Below are 16,449 nucleotides of genomic sequence, written 5' to 3'. Positions count from 1 at the left end.
GTAAAGCCCTCCGCCGTCACACGGAAGCAACGGTGCCAGCTAGCTAGAACTAAACGGAGGATGTAAAATGTAGTCCGTCGGTTGTTTTCGCAATTTTTTTTTAATCAAAACCGTCGCGTGGAGGGATTTATTTGTTATTCTCCGCCCTCGCATATTTGCACGAGTCAACATGGCGACGTGCATTCCCTTTCAAACCCAGTTATCCTCGATCATGGAGGTTTTGGTGAAAGCGGCAGTGGCAGAGATATCCAAACTAGTCGATGACAAATGTGCGTTTTTGCATCTAGAAATCTCTCAAAAGCAAAGCGAGAACGATATCCTGAAGAGGAAATTACTGATGACGGAGAACAAAACCGCTCAGCTGCAGCGCGGGTTTGGTGAGATGTTTAGTTGTTTGATTACGCTGTTAATTAACGACGCGAGTGAACTATTACCGTCATGCATATTGATGTTTGAGTGTCCTGATCATCTCTTAAACGGGAGGACAATGAGTGAAAGCCAGCACTGTAGGAATGCTGTACATTATTCCGTAAATTCATCTTTATGTTAATGTCCATTGATTACTAAATTAGATGTATTACCTCCTTTTCTCTGTTTTTTTTTAAAAAAATGTATGTTTTCCTTTCCTGCTGTAGAAAACTATATGGACCGAGGAACTGATGTGGGGAGCTGTCCGCATCCCACTGGAGATATTAAGGTCCGTGTCATTTTCATACCCCATAAACAGATTTATTGATTTATACTGTGTGGTATGTACCTGAAGCAAGGCTGGATCAGCAATCTAGCAAACTGCTTTTTGTGCCCCCCCGGGGCCACCAATGAGTGTTTGAACATGCTTATAATTAAGTAATGCTGCTCCCAACATGACTTTTATAACAGCGCTGCATCACGTGACCGTGCGCTCACGTGTCAGGGCCGTTCACAAGGGGGTAAAAAGCTGAGCGCTTACTGGGGGCCCCGGCCGCCAGCCGTCCACACGACCCGAGTCATCTACTGCTCTGAACTACTCATGAGATCTTTTGTAAAGCAGATCTAGACGGACCCATTCATTGGACCTTTTCAGGGTCCAATGAATTTTCAAATGCCTGTCCAGAACCACACAACTGACGGATAAAATAAGCGACTAGTCGGTGAACATGGTGGAGAGTTAAACGCCTAAAGAGCCAGATATTTCCTTCAGGAGCTGGTGGAGAGCAAATATGCTCCAAATGAATGCTGGTGTTCTGTAAATACACAAATGTCTGCATCGAAGAGTTTAATCCGTCCTCTCTTGCTCTAGTTCCCCGATATTGACGACTCAACGGTTTCGCTCACAATTAAAGAGGAAAGTCCAGATGAGATGCTGTGGGTCAGTGAATCTGCTGGACCGATTGGTGAGTTAAATAACTGGATTTTAAGCAAGAATTAAATCCAATAAAACCGCTTAAATTAACTGCACGGTCGAGCTTAAATTTAGCTCACGTCTGTCACTCGCAGGTTCTGCTGTTCGATACCGTCATCCAGCAAACCCAGCTAACGCTCCGGAGAGCCGGCAGCTGGAAGAGGACCGTCGGTTAAACCGCTCGGAGTCCGCCGCGAGAAAGGCATCGGAGTTCGGTGACTTGTATAACGCTGGTCAGCATGCAGGAGACACCGGCGGCCTTCAGTTCACCGTCAAGACGGAGAAGGAGGAGGACCGGTCGGGATTCAGTCAGGATGGGTGCCTGCACGGCGCAGGGAAGCAGACTCAACTTGCTGCTGACTTTTCCATGGACGAAAGAGAGAATCAGCTCTGGTCGTCCATAATCGAAGGTAACGACATCGATGCCGGTTTCCCTGACTTTTCTAGCGTGGTGGAGGAGTACTCCAGCACATTTCCGGACCACTCCGATGTTCACGTGGTGTCTAACGCTACCAAGTCTGCCGGCGTCCAGCAGCTGTCCTCTCAGAGGTCGTGTAACGGGATCTACAACAGCGACGTTCCGCAGTCGTCCAGCTTTCAACCCAGACCCAAGGGTAGCCAGTCGCAGCAAGACCGGCCGAAGAAGCAGCTTTACTCGCAGAGAACCGCCTCACAAGTCGCACAGCCGAAGCAGCCGGACGAAAACACCGAGAGGGAGACCGCAGCCGGAGACAGACCGGCCGTAAGTCACTCGCACAACACTTTCACGGCGGGCGGCTTCCACCCCCACAAAGCTCCCCCTGGCACGGCGCGCGGCTACTCCTGCTCCCTCTGCGGCAGGATGTTCAGCCGCCTGCACCAGTTCAAGCTGCACCAGCAGAGCCACAAGAGAAAGCGGGCGTTCTGGTGCACGGTGTGCGGGAAGAGCTTCCAGTGTTCGTCCCACCTCAGCATACACCACCGGACGCACACGGGCGAGAAGCCGTACGGCTGCGGACAGTGCGGCAAGAGGTTCACGCAGCAGAGCAGCCTGAGGGTCCACCAGCGGACGCACAGCGGCGAGCGGCCCTACAGCTGCTCGCTGTGCGGGAAAACCTTCATCCTGATGCACCATTTGAAACGGCACAGAATCATCCACACGTACAGCTGAGGTGGAGACGTCCACGGGGACGTTGCTCAGGTGAAAAGACAGAAAATGACCCTCAAAAACCAAACCGAAAACATGGTTGGTGTTTTCAACCTCGTGTTATTTCTCACGTACTTTGTATATTAATGCATATTCCACTATGCAAGATCCATCTGGGTGGATTTTAAGATGCTTGCTTCATTTTTAAATACCTATCATGATTAAAACGTCAAACTGAATTGCACACGCAAAAACAAGGTCCAAAATGTCTCTTTAAAGAGAAATCCTGCATATTTCCTCTCAAAGTTCCCTGCATACTGATCTTCAGCTTGTTTTGGCCTTAGTTGTAGAAGCACAAGCTGCTCACGATCCACATGAACTCTCTGCTTTAGCGGTCGCGAGAGCGCTTTCCACTCCGAGCCAGTGAAGCGCCGCTTTATGGTTTATGGTTTGACGTCAACATTGGTAAAAAAAAAGCTGCGTGACTGTTGAATTCTTCCATAAAACATATCTCCGAAATCCTTTTTGCCATTTTATTATGATTTCTATTAAAGGATCGTTTAAATCAGCAGCTGGATTCTTTCTTTTTTTTCTTCACTGTTTGTAATTCTTGCGTTGAGGTTATTATCTGTTGCGAAAATGTATCATATTGTTCTTTTGGTTATAACTAGCATCGCTTAAACCTGCAAATATGCAGACCTTCCGGACTCATGTTTGAGGAAGTATGATTCAGAAGTGAGACAGAGTGGGAACGGCGCCCAGGAATGGAGAAGGACATGTCTGACTGGCTGGGTAGTCGGAGTGAACTCATTGACTGGGTAGTCAGAGTGAACTCATTGACTGGGTAGTCGGAGTGAACTCATTTTGAGTCTTTATTGAAGGCTGGTGTAATCGTCAAATGTTATGATTCACCGGGAACCGACTGAGTGGCGATTTGTTCAAGATTTACAAGCAGTTGATGCTTCGGTGCACCAGAGGTGCTGTTGCACGTGACATTGTTATGGTGACATTGTTTATGATGTTATTTCTTTAGAAATTACAACACGATGCGTTTTCACTCAAACGGTTAAACAGGGAGGTTAAAAAGATTTTTTTCCAGCACATTATTTACTGTATTCATTTTGTTCTCAAAATGAGGCTTATAAAACAGCATTTTTGTGGTACAGCCCAGTTAACAATAAACACAACGTAGACGCAACTAAAACAGAACAACAGAGACAACAAGCGTAGTCCTTTAACATGCACATACATCCTCCGGACCCTGCTGCACGGCCCCCTGCTGCACCCCATGATCGTCACACAGGTCTTCAGTCTGATCCTGTGACTGATTTGTAATTTCCATACATCAGAAGCAAACGGATCTGAAATTTTAACATTTTATTTTATTCATTCTTATAGTATTTTCTGTCATGTCAGAAGGTGTTGAACAAATTGCTCTCACAGTTTTCTAGAGGCCAAGATGTCGCCTTCAGATTGTTAACTTTTTCTGTATCCAAAAACCCACGATTTACAGTTGACGGTTATGTAAAACGGGAGGAATCTTTGGCACGTTTGCGTCATAGACGACGATTAATTGATGATGAAAATAGTCGTTGATCGACCTCACTCGAGCTTGAAGTTCTGCCACTCAAACGGCACCAGAGGGCAGCCTAACTCGTCCTTTGACTCGGTGCAGAGAGGGAACCATGACTGCCTGACACCTGAACAGGAACTGGAGCCTCACCCTTCAATAAAGTTCCCGTTTGTAGCCCAGAGTGAAAGGAGCACCTGAATGCTGCACTGCTGCAGTCGTAATACCGGCAGTTATTATTGGCAAAGATATTTTACGGTGCATTGATTGCCATCCCTGATTCATTACACTAGTCTTCCTTTTGCCGCCTGCTCAGTATTTGATGGTGTTGTATGTTTCATCCAGTTCTGATGTCAGTTTAAGATGTTTAGACTAGAGGTTGCAGCAGGCCGATGGAGTTTATTGTTCTCCTGTTTCTCCCGAGTTAAAGAGTCTGCTTTGTCAGCAGGGATGCTGCTGTGGTGTGGTTCATCTGGGCACACTATCCCTGGTGTTGTCATCTCCTGCTGCATGTTTCAAGTACACTTTCCATTGTTTACGATGTATCTAATGGGTTTAGTTCGGCATGGAAAGGGTTACACAGGTAGTTACGTATAGTATAAACACTGCTGCTGTATGTTCTGTGCCAGAGGTGCTTCCTTTTCTTTTCTTTTTTTTTGTAGAGACAGAGCAGCCTTCATGTTTCATGCCTTGTTTGTACTGCAAAACACACAAACGGTTATTTAAACGTTCACAGTTATTTAAACATACACGCAGTCATTTAAAGGTGTTGGAGGAAGAAGTTAATGATTTCCCTTTATAGACAGAGTTCTTGCAGGTCAGTCCACTCATATGATTTACTTCCTGTTTCAAATACAGCAGGTGCTTCAAGAAAACATACCTAAAGTCACGGACAGCTCAGGCTATTCTCACGACCTTGTATGGCCATAAGAAAGGCTCGCCCGAGCGTCATGGAAAATGTTTCTTTTTGGAGGAGGAGGAGGAAGGGGACCAGTGGTAGTGGATATGTTTTGGGTTAGAAAGTGGGCACAGTGTAGACTAGAGTCTCCATGTCAGTGGTCAACAAATAAAAAATAGGGTAAACATGGCTGATAAGGTGTGGGACAAACAGTCAAAATGTCAACCATCTCTCACAGAGGACAGCTGTGGACACCACCTGGATTTATCAGTTGGCGTTCTTTCTGTGGGAAGCTCGCATTGAATCAGTAGGTTGCGCTTTAAAGACACAGACTGTACTTGCTGTACTGGAGACAGAGCTTAGTGATACCGTTTTCTTTCTCTCTCTTCTTATTTTTCCGTTTCCTGTCGATAAATGACCGAACATTAAGTATCTGGACACTCTTGTCTCCTTGTTGGTCTGTTGCTGTTTTTCATGGTTTGGAGAAGAACCTTTAGGTCCAATTTGGGAATTCAAAATTTAGGGAATTTGTTTGCTGCTATATTAAAGCTCTGAATGCCGGATAGAGAACCTGTAGTTAACCATCGGCAGCAGTTTACATGACAATTCCATTTTATTTGACCTTGGGTCCCAGCCCCTTTGGTGAAGCATGTGCCAGATTTTCAGTGTCAATTGGTTTGTGGTAACACACATTTTTTAAAATGTGCTGCAATGTGTGCTGCATATCCCCAAACTGATGTGCAATCAAACTACAAAAAAATCATACGAAATACCTTTTCAGGGCCTTGCCCGCTTTGCCCAGTTCGTAATCTCGGGTTCATCCAACAAACAAATCACAAATGAGCACAAAATATTTTTAGTTTTAAACAAAGCTTGCACAAAAAACACTGTTTAAGTCATTTTATTGTGGAAGTAGATCCACATTTAGCACAGTTTTTAGCAACATCCTTCTAAAAGACAGAATCCCAGTCTGCTAACACAGTGAGAAGACATGGAAGCAAATCGACATACTGGTAACCGTCTCATGCAGGTTATAATCCCTTTCTCCAACATCTTGATGCTCGATGCTCAAAGCAAATAAGAACACCACTTAAATACAATTTGTATGAATATTTTAGAACATTTTATACCTCTTTTACACCATATGAAATTATTATTTCCCCCCCTTCCAACTATGATTTTATTAAAACATGACGTGATGAGCTGGCCCTCGACATTAAATAATTTGAATATCACTGTTTTCACATTCGTTGTTAACTGACATCAGGGAATGTAAAATAACTGAAACAATAAATATTTATATTATTATTTTAGAAATTATAATACGATGCCGTTTCACTGAAACATTTGTCTGAGTACAGTATCATAATATATCACAGCGGTCAGAGAATAACTCAGACAAATTCATCTGTACACCTCGTAAAATGTCAACGCTGCTGGTAAAGGAGTGTATTAAAAAAAAGTGGACCAGTTTACAGGATTTTAAGACTAGACAAAATAACAGTGATTGGAAACAAAGCAGAGCAAGACGTCTATCAGGTAAAGACAGCCTGGTGGTTTATAACTCTGCACCTTTTTTGTAGCATTCCAACAAGCGTTTTAAAACCCCCTCTGAAGCCAGACAGCTGACCTGGGACCAGGTGTCCGTTTTATGTTCAGAAGGAGTTGTTGTTGTGCTCCAGCCGGGCCACCATGGTGGACACCAGCTTCTCCAGCTGCTCCGCCCGCAGCCTGCCCGTCTCCAGGACTTCTTCGTGGCTGGCCTTCTCCTGGCTGTCGTAGGCCATCACCGCCTGGTTGCTGATCAGCGACAGGGCGAAGCAACGCATCCCGGCGTGGCGGGCAACGATTACCTCGTGGACGGTGCTCATCCCTGCAGCACAGACGACGAGGAGGAGGTGAGAACTTATGCTGCAAACTTGTTATTTAAATGTTACTCAGTGTCCCTGTTGGTTATCCAGCATGACACACACACACACACGCACAGGTGTGCAGACTTGTAAAGAGACAAAGTAGCTGTCCCTTTAATATTTCATCACAGGCAAATGTTAGAAATAAACAAACAGGATTGCTTTGTGAAAAAAAAAGTATCCATGTCTATAACCCCCATTATAAATACATTACTTTTCATGCTAATTAGACTAGGGCTCTCACGTTTATCAGATTTTCACTACACGACAAACGTGACAATACAATTAGTAATAATGCCGTCAGTCATATTTTTCTTTAACATTGTTTATTGTGCGTTTTGTCTTTTTTGGCAAATTAATTTCCCTTAAAATACGAGTGTAGGGAGGTGGAGAGAAAACCATTACTGTTTACAAAAATAAATGTATGCCGTATAAAGGCCTCACTGTAATTTGGTTGTGTGAGCAGTGTTTCTCACTGAAGTTTCTCAACAGTGAGCTTTTTAATGGCTCTCAGTTGGGGTTAGCTTAAAGTTAAGCATGTAATTATGGTGGTTACGTTTCGGGTAAAGTCCTCACAAGTATAGAAGTAAAAGTGTGTGTGTGGCGGGCAGACTCGACACTCACCGACAGCGTCGGCGCCCAGATTGTGCAGCATGCGACACTCAGCGATGGTTTCGAAGGAGGGACCTCCCAGGACGCAGTACACTCCCTCCTTCAGGAAGTCGTTGTAACCCAGCTCTGAGGCCACATCACGGGCCAACTGTCGCAGCTCGCGGTCGTAAGCGTCAGACATGCAGGGGAAGCGGATGCCAAACCTGAAGTGAAGATGAAGGCGGTGACTCAACTTGAAATCCACACAACTGTGCCATTCAGTACTGAAATTACCCCCCAAATGACTCAGGTGCTCTGACGTTACACAGAGCTCTGCTCTGCAGCGACACGTCATGTCAAAGAGTTTCAGATGTGCGTTAAATAGGTGCCTTTGTTGACACTGACATCAGTTTATTGCTGCTCCAGAGCAGAAGTGTGGCTGTTTTGTGTGGGAGCCTGGAAAAATGCAAATAAAATATAGTGGGGGAGGGGCAAACTAGGCACAGCGGGGTCCTTCAAACACTAAATGAGCTGCAAGTGCTTGCTTGAAATAGCTGGAAAAATAACTTTTCTTCATCTCCAGAGTGGAGATTTGAATGAAAATGACTTCACGGCCACTTTGAGCTGATGACAAATTTAAAATCTGAAATCTTTCAGCCAAATATTGAGGACAAACATTTGCGAATCTTGTTGATATTTTGGAGAACCGACCCTATAGTGTGCTACCCCCCCCCCCCCCCCCACTTGAGAGAATAGCATTAAAACATTTTAACGTGACAAAAGAATGTGTTATCTGTGTTAGAATGTGTTATCTGCCCTCATAGAAACATCCCTCCCTCCTTCTCCTCCACCCACCTGTCATCATTTGGTCCAGCCAGCGGGTTGATCCCAGCAAACCCCGGCATGTTGATGTGGTCCTTCATGATCATGACGTCGCCCACTTTGTAGTCCTGGTTGAGGCCTCCGGCTGCGTTGGTCAGGAAGACCGTCTCCACGCCCATCAACTTGAAGACGCGCATGGGCAGCGTGATCTGGAGAGCACAAGGTTAAAAAACAACTAGTATTAAAGTTGTTGTCATGCAAAAGTCACACGAACCTCGCGTGAAACGGAGATAACGGGACAGAAAGAAAGAATGTGTGTTGCTGAGAAATGTTTTTTTTCCACGTTGACAGAAATCAGAGTATTACATAACACCACTGACGTGATAACGCCTGTTTACTGCAGTGGACAATCTGTCTGAGGTTGTGTTCACATCAAAGAACACGCCCTGATATCTCCTCCTCTGCTCGCTGTGAGATCAGACAGCAGCTGTTTGACAAAGACTTTTATAACACTCAAGGAAAACTGTGCACGGTGAGGCCTCTGGAGTAATATCCATTATATAATATATAGAGAATTTTGAGGTACTTGAATAATTGAATATCCATTCATGCTACTTTATACTTCTACTCCACTTGCTTTATTTGACAGATACAGTTACTAGTTCCAGAAAAGAAACCAAACAAATGATCAGTTTATAAAATACAATGTGTCAAACCAGTGGCTGGTCTTGTTTTGCCCCAGTGCCACATCTCAAAGGTTCAGACAGTTTACAATGGAGTACTTCTACTTGAGTAAAAGACCTGAGTACTTCTCCCCTCAGTGCTAGCCTTTAACAACCTTTACCGGCGCTTTTTTAAATCGTTACTCACCTTCTGGACGGCGTAGCCCTCGTACAGGTGGAACCTGCCCTGCATGCAAACACACTGCTTCCCTTTAAGGGTTCCAAACACCAGCTGACCAGCATGACCATGCACTGCAAGACACACACACACACACACACACACACTTTATTAGCCACCAAGTGCATTTACTATGAGCCCACACACATGTAGGCACACATAAATTACCAGCGTGCATACCTGTGCTCCGGGGGAAGTTGGGAATGTCACTGTATTTGAAGACCTGAGGGTCCTTCAGCATCTTGGCCAGCCCCCCCAAACCTGAACCGCACACGATTGCCAACGTGGGCCACACCTGCGTGCTGGACAGCAGCCAATCAGCTGTGGTCCGACACTCCTCATAGCTTTCACTGAGAGAGTCAGACGACAAGCAAAGAGATCAGTACTCAGCTCTTGGATCAACAAAGTGTTAGCAAGGTAACTTAAGGGTTAACCATGTCATGCCAACCTTATGTTCAAGATAATGAACATCTTCTGTGTTGGGATAGTCTTGTCAAATTCCATAACAGCTGCTTAACCTTTAAAATTCTTAATGGCCTTGCACCTCCCCCGTTGAGCACTTTCATAACACAAAAGACCAATAGCAGACTAACCAGAGCAACAGCTCGCGGGGACCTTGTGGTCCCAGGCAGGAGAAGCAAGTTTAGCCAGCTATCATACTCTGTCACAGCTTCCGTCACCTGGAACACTCTCCCATCACACATAAGACAGAGCACCACATACAGGTTCTTCACACACAACCTCAAAGCCTGGCTCATTAACAACCAGGTGTGTCAGCACTAACAGTCTCATGCCTGCCATGTCCGTATGTAGCCTGCCTGTCTGTCTGTCTGCCTGCCTGTCTGTCTGTCTGTCTGTCTGTCTGCCTGCCTGCCTGCCTGCTTGTCTGTCATGTTTGACCCTGTGTCTGCAGGATTGTATTGCACAGCTCTGTTTGCTTGTTTTTGTGTTGTTGTCTTTTTAAACAGTTTTTAAATGTTTAAATGTTTTTAGCGGCTTCTAACACCGTGCCCAGGGACAACGGTTGAAAATTAGCTTTTTTAGCTAACACTGTCACATTTACAGTCATGTTTTTATTAGTGTGTGCTGTCGATTAATGTGAACTGTCCCTGTACAAATAAAATCTTAAAAAAAAAAAAAAAGATAAATCACTGCACTGAGATGAATATATTTCCTGTGTAAAGCATATCGAAATACTATAAGTACATTACTTGAGTACTTTGTTTCATTTCACCACTGCTAAAAGCTAATTTTTGTGGATGTTTCCTATCAATAATTTAATTTTTTTGGGTCACCATGACATTTAGGTTAAACCTCTCAGTTTGTGTTTGAATTTATTGGAATGTATTATATATTTTTTTGCAGTGTAAGCACATTGCCAGCATGTAGCCATCGTCTCGCGCGCATTCAGTCAGGAACGGGAGAGTTTTTGTTGTGGCTCTTTGTGCCATAATGTGGTTTTTGGTGACTCGGCATAACTGGACAAATAAAAGTCAAAGCAGCAGAACGGAACCATCCTCTGTGACTCAAAACGGGTCGTTGGGTTCATAGAAGTGACGTCAGTGCGGAACAAGTGAGGGGGGTTCCCGGCCCATCGGTGAGCATAATGTTCCGCAGCCTCGAACAGCCTCTCCCACGTGGTCCATGAGGAATAGCATCATCCTCTCAGCCTTCTCGGAACGTTTTTAATTATCCGTTAACAGGCTAAGGCGTGACAGTGTATCCGTTTATCTGGGGATTTGGGTCAAATGTAGAGCTACATTTAAGCGGAGTTTACTATCTTAACAAAACGTATTACAGCCTAAACATATAACTCTCATTGTAAAATAAGTGATGGAAACCCCGCGATGAATTCCTGTCAAGTCGACATCACCGCGGCATTATATCGTATCTACATAAATAATTGGATTATTGTAATAATACACGAGTAAAAATTGATATACTCACCTAGACGCACACTCGGACATTATGATACGTGATGCAGGAAGAGTCGACAGTTGTTCCGTGTGAAATAGTCTATCGCGGATGTTAGCGTGTCTTGATGGAGGCACCGGTTCTTTTTTGTCGTTTACGCCCCCTAACCATTCAACCGACACGGCCGCTCCATTCCACTGACCTCACAATCAGGCAGAGCCTCTGATTGGTCGAAGCGCGGGCGTTATTCGGGGGCGCTTCCGACGCTCTCGTCCCGCCAACCAATGGTGCGTTCACGACCACCCCCTCCCAAAACAGAGACGGTCAGTTTTTCCTGTCAGTCAGTCGGGGAAAAGTCTAGACGAAAATTATGACAAACAAAAACACGAGCTATCATTGAAAGGCAACGCAGCTTCATTTATAAGGCACATTTCAAACCCAGAGGCAAGTCAAAGTGCTTTTCATTGGCCAAGAAAAGCACTAGATGTTTTAAATGCGGTACAATTTAGTTTGTACTGCAGTTATGTTTGCAGACATATGAGTAAAATATGCAGTTTGACATCATCACTCAAAACCCTCAGTTAGGCACTATGCTATGCTGGGAATTTCAATGAAATTCAGAGAATTATTTGGTGCAGAAGACAGAAAGATAATATTTACAATATTTTAATTTGTTGATGTTTGATATTGTTATGTTTAATACCTTTTTTACCAACATACTGTATATGTCAGCTTCAGTGTGTCGGATACCTTATTTCAGTTTTGTCCTTTATGTGAAGAGGTTATTGGCGTATGTGCAATGAGACAATGAAAAATAGCATAAGCATACAAAACTAAAAAAGCTAAGCAACACATACATTAAATACTTGTTAGCAACACTTCTGAAACACAACTCGACACGTCGGTGTCATCAATTATTGTTTTGGACTATAATCCTTCCGCTTTTGTTTGTTGTGTGGCCACTTTATATCATTATGTACCCTGCGTGACCACTTATGGAGATTAAATGTAGAATTTCCGACAGTACCTGAAGGCAGCATGCCGCATTTTCTCACTCACAACGTGGTCGTGTTGCTCTTCCTGCTGATGCAATTCTGCTGGAGACAAAAAGAGACAAAAGTGTTTGATCATCTCTGACAATACACGTGCTCTTTCAATAGTCATTTACAAGATATGAGAAAAATATTTCTTTGACAAATTCTTTGTAATTTGTTGAAATTACAAAAAAATGTTAGACTTGAAAAGTATGTGAAAATATAAAAAGCAGCATACAGTGCTTTTCAGAAAATATTGAGAACAAATTATAAAATTATTACTTACTTCGTTTCAAAAAGTATCTCTTTCCATTTTCATAGTTTCAATGACATATAATTCCCAGTTATCACATTTATACAAATAACTGTTTCATGTGTGTGTGTGTGTGTGTGTGTGTGTGTGTGTGTGTGTGTGTGTGTGTGTGTGTGTGTGTGTGTTTGTGTGTGTTTGTGTGTTTTGTTTCACGTACCAGCACAGTGCAGCCAGTGTTCTTGTTACAAACTGTTATGTAACCACTGATTTGTATTCACACACTGTCAGGCCCCTTTGTACTGAAGCGCCAGCCAAAGCCTGCTGCTCTCACGCTGTGAACTAATTTAAAGTGGAAAAGTTTTGCATTGATAAAAAACAAAACAAACAAAGAAAAAAACAACAACAGAGCACAGAGAAGATTTACTTTCTTTGCAGATCAACTGTCCTTTTTGCTACACATTCGAATACAAAAGCTCATTTTGCATTTAGGAAAATAAATAATGTTTGTCTCCACCGGCGAGCCGTCCTGCTACTAAACTGCATCTCCATGTAAAGTATATTATGAATGTAACTGTATTAGTACAGCTCGTACTGCACACTCCAGCCTGCAGAAACAGTGTGTCAGAAACTCCAGACACACCTTTCAATGTTTTCTGTTACTTGTGGTGTTTTTGGTTGAATTCCTCTTTTCTTCCTCTTTCCTGCTCATTACTGCTCTCTGATGGGGGTAGAAGTTATCACAGGTGGGACCAAGTCATTGTTTTACAAGTCACACGTATAAGTCTCAAGTCTTTGACACTCAGGTCCCAAGTCCCAAGTCAATTGATTCAGGAAATTAAGTGATCAGTGGCGCAATTTTTAAATGTGTTTTTTTGGGCTTGTTGGAAGTTATCAAGTATTTTCAAGTATCAAAGCTCAGTGCGTGGTTCGTGAGATAGTTAGATAGTGAGAAGTTATCAAGTATTTTTAAGTAAAGTCACTGATGTTAAAACCCAGATGGAGATGCAAGTTTATGACTCGAGTCTGACTGAAGTCAACACCTTTGTTCGTATTATACAACATCATATTCTTTGAAGTTAATGCAGTCTATACTATGTAATACAATCTCTCTTGCAGTTTCTAAGCTGCAAACTGAAGCCATTTGTATCACCTGTTTCTGTGTAGGTGTGCATACAGGCAGCATGTTAGAGAGAGAGAGACCCCGTTTATCATGTCAATAACTCGGTAATATTCAGCCTGCAACAGAGACGTTGCACCGCGATGGCGTCTGTGGCTGTCGTGGCCTTTCACACTGTGTATCACAGGGGAGCGGTGGTGCTTTCTGTCACCAGTGAGGGGAGCTCCAATGCAAAGAGCTGCTGATTCAGTGATTATTCAGAACTCTGCATGAGTTCAGCTTGATTTGACCTTAAAGATTCATTCGTTGAGCAACTCTAGTTGCAGCATCAGCCTCTTGGACTTTTTGTATTTCACACTTATGTATCTAAGATTGAAAGTAAAATAAATATGGGAATATGCTATTTGAAATGAAAATGTTAGATATGTTATGTTATATAATATTAAAGTTTTCTGAAAAAAAAACTAAGCTGGTGGGAAATGTGCTCATTTGAGCTTGTATTTGTTTAGTATTTGTTGCTTTTTACCACAAATCTGACCCCATAATTGTGCGTCTCCTTTCAGGTGAGCAGACTGAAGCCCTGTTCACCCGAGAAAGAAAAACAGTGGTCCCGAGAATGTCTGGGAGGTTTCAGTAAACACACACACACACACGCACGCACACACACACACACACACACCCACACACACCCACACACACACTAAAGCACACAGAGGAAGTACTCCTGCAAATGGAAAAAGACAAGAAAACTAAATGAGTTATCTGTTGCCACCTGCTGGCCGAAAGCAAACGTGCAACAAGGGACTCAGAAACGGAGAAGAGTTGATCAAATATAGAAACATCGATGTAAAGAGAGTATTACAAATCCTAATAATCTTCGTGTTATTGATAGAAATAAGCAATATCAAGAAAGTTAAGAACCGACACATCGGTCAATGAAAAAAAAAGAATATATATATAAATAAATACATATTAGTAGTCATCATCCATCCAAATGATAATTCCAGGCTTTATGCAGCGAGTACAACCCAACAACAGACCGTCTAACTCTAGACACTTATGTAGAAGGGAGCTCAGTCTTTTCTACATAAGACAGAAATGGCTGCCATAAGTTATAGAACGCAATACTTTATCTTAGGTGGAGAAACTTGCAGATCTAAGAGGAATGAAAGGCTGATGGATGGCTGATGAGTTCATTGCATATTGGATGTGAAACAGAATGAATGAATGAAACAAAGATGCGTTCTTGAACCAATGGTGACTTCATGAGTCTGTGATTGATGGATAAAACCCAGCAGGTCTCTGAACTCTCTGAGTTTCTCCTCAACTGGGACACCGAGGCCGGTGAAGGAGGGAAGTGAACCAGCGAGCCGACCATCAAATAAATATGCAAGAGACGGGATAAGAAAGCTAGAGAGGCAGGAGAGAGGGAGAAAGAGAGTTCCAAGGATGAATGAAACGGAGGTAAGTCCACCAACACCACCAGCGACATGAGCCAAAAGCACTTACTGACCCTGAGAGACACACACACACACACACACACACACACACACACACACACACACACACACACACACACACATTGCGGCCTTCTGTTCCCTCCCCTTTCTGTGAAAGGAGGAAGTGGTCTCACAGCTGATTTTCTCTCAGGAGTCAGTAAAGGACATGCGGGTCATGTTCCTGTGAAGAGTGGCTGTAGTGTGACATAATATCATCTGCAATAACTCAGTCAGACACATACCGGCTCTTAGTGGAAGATCGTGAGGTTTTGACTTAAGGGATGATCACACCAAAGGCATGTCAAGCTCCCCGTGTTGACTTACTGTATGCCAAGGAAGAACATGATCACATGACTAATTTAAAGGTACAGGTTTTTATGATATGTGGCCATAGTTTTACTGTAAGACATATATGTAACACCTGCTGTCGAGTGATATATGTCAAAATGTCATCTTCAAATGGTTCCCAAAAGCTACTTTTATTGAATAATATTACATTTTAAAGAAATGCAGAAGTGGAAGAAGTACTGAGATATTTTATTTAATTACAAATAGAAAATACCACATTGTGAAAAGTACTCTGTTTCAAGTTAAAGTGGAATAATTTTTCATTAGTACTCATGATGAAGAATTGCGTATTTCACAATCATACATGAATGTGTGTATCGCGTCAATGTTACAGCTGTTTAATCAACTTGTAAACTTCTAGTGAGCTTGTGAGTTCTTCTTTGGACATGAAGAAATACTTACGTATTATATTAAAATCTATTCAGTGATTACATTTTGTGTTAATAATCGTAATCTGCAAAGTAACTTAAGTTATTGAATAAATCACGCAGTGGAGTAAAAAGTATCATGCAGATCAACTTTAGTGGAGTAGAAGTATGAAGTAGCAAATGGAAGTCGTTGAGTAAATGTAAACTTTGAACAACTAGACTCAACATCGTTGATTACCACAGTAAGAGCTGTCAAAGGCCTACAATAAAGGGAACACATTGTTCTCGTCTCTTAACGGCCCGTTTCATCCAGCTTCCCCATAACATCACCTCTCTACCTGCAACTCACAAGACACTGGTGCAGGGAAATATCCACATGAATACATAATGATCAGAACTTTATTTTTTTATTTGTAAAAAGTTTAAATTGTGTGTGTGGTTTTTTTTAGCTGATGTTTAAAAGGAATTACAGAAGTGGTGTTACGGGTTGTTTAGTTGCTATAACAGTCTCCCTCGGTTGCAAATTTAAACTTATAGGAACTGAAAGACGATTTTGTCCTTCCGACCTCAGAGTTACACGTAGGGGCCAAGTATGTATTGTCTAAACTCAGTGAATGAATCGAATGAAGGTAGAGGTCTAGTTCAGGTAGAACCTGAACTTGTTGCGATGGTGTGGTGAGTGAATGCTTTCAACCACAAGAGTCCTGACACACTGAGC

At 42.9% G+C, this 16,449-nt stretch overlaps 2 protein-coding genes across 2 annotated transcripts; one reads left to right on the top strand and one right to left on the bottom strand.

The window, feature by feature from the left end:
• The first annotated feature begins 74 nt into the window (after positions 1-74).
• On the top strand, positions 75-3,016 carry LOC306789011 (uncharacterized protein). The gene is made up of 4 exons (XM_079284762.1): positions 75-377; positions 636-697; positions 1,280-1,373; positions 1,477-3,016. The coding sequence occupies exons 1-4, from the start codon at positions 170-172 to the stop codon at positions 2,529-2,531; spliced, it is 1,419 nt and encodes a 472-aa protein (XP_079140888.1). The 5' UTR covers positions 75-169; the 3' UTR covers positions 2,532-3,016.
• Positions 3,017-5,865: 2,849 nt separating this feature from the next.
• On the bottom strand, positions 5,866-11,253 carry pnp5b (purine nucleoside phosphorylase 5b). The gene is made up of 6 exons (XM_079284933.1): positions 11,146-11,253; positions 9,379-9,548; positions 9,169-9,272; positions 8,332-8,507; positions 7,510-7,700; positions 5,866-6,848 (listed from the first exon to the last, which is right to left on the bottom strand). Exons 1-6 carry the CDS (start codon positions 11,163-11,165, stop codon positions 6,631-6,633), a joined length of 879 nt encoding a protein of 292 aa, XP_079141059.1. The 5' UTR covers positions 11,166-11,253; the 3' UTR covers positions 5,866-6,630.
• Between the last annotated feature and the right edge of the window lie 5,196 nt (positions 11,254-16,449).

This window comes from Melanostigma gelatinosum (genome assembly GCF_949748355.1).
Source record: "Melanostigma gelatinosum genome assembly, chromosome: 15".
NCBI classification, from domain to species: domain Eukaryota; kingdom Metazoa; phylum Chordata; class Actinopteri; order Perciformes; family Zoarcidae; genus Melanostigma; species Melanostigma gelatinosum.
Note: the sequence above shows the minus strand (reverse complement) of the source record. Positions and strands in the feature narration are given on the sequence as shown.

Coding starts and splice junctions, on each gene's coding strand:
- pnp5b (XM_079284933.1), bottom strand. CDS start 11,165: ATGTCCGAGTGTGCGTCTAG. Junction 9,549..11,145: donor ATGTCCGAGTGTGCGTCTAG/GTGAGTATATCA, acceptor TGACTCTCTCAG/TGAAAGCTATGAGGAGTGTC. Junction 6,849..7,509: donor TCTGGGCGCCGACGCTGTCG/GTGAGTGTCGAG, acceptor TCTGTGCTGCAG/GGATGAGCACCGTCCACGAG.
- LOC306789011 (XM_079284762.1), top strand. CDS start 170: ATGGCGACGTGCATTCCCTTTCAAACCCAGTTATCCTCGATCATGGAG. Junction 378..635: donor TCAGCTGCAGCGCGGGTTTG/GTGAGATGTTTA, acceptor TTCCTGCTGTAG/AAAACTATATGGACCGAGGA. Junction 1,374..1,476: donor TGAATCTGCTGGACCGATTG/GTGAGTTAAATA, acceptor TGTCACTCGCAG/GTTCTGCTGTTCGATACCGT.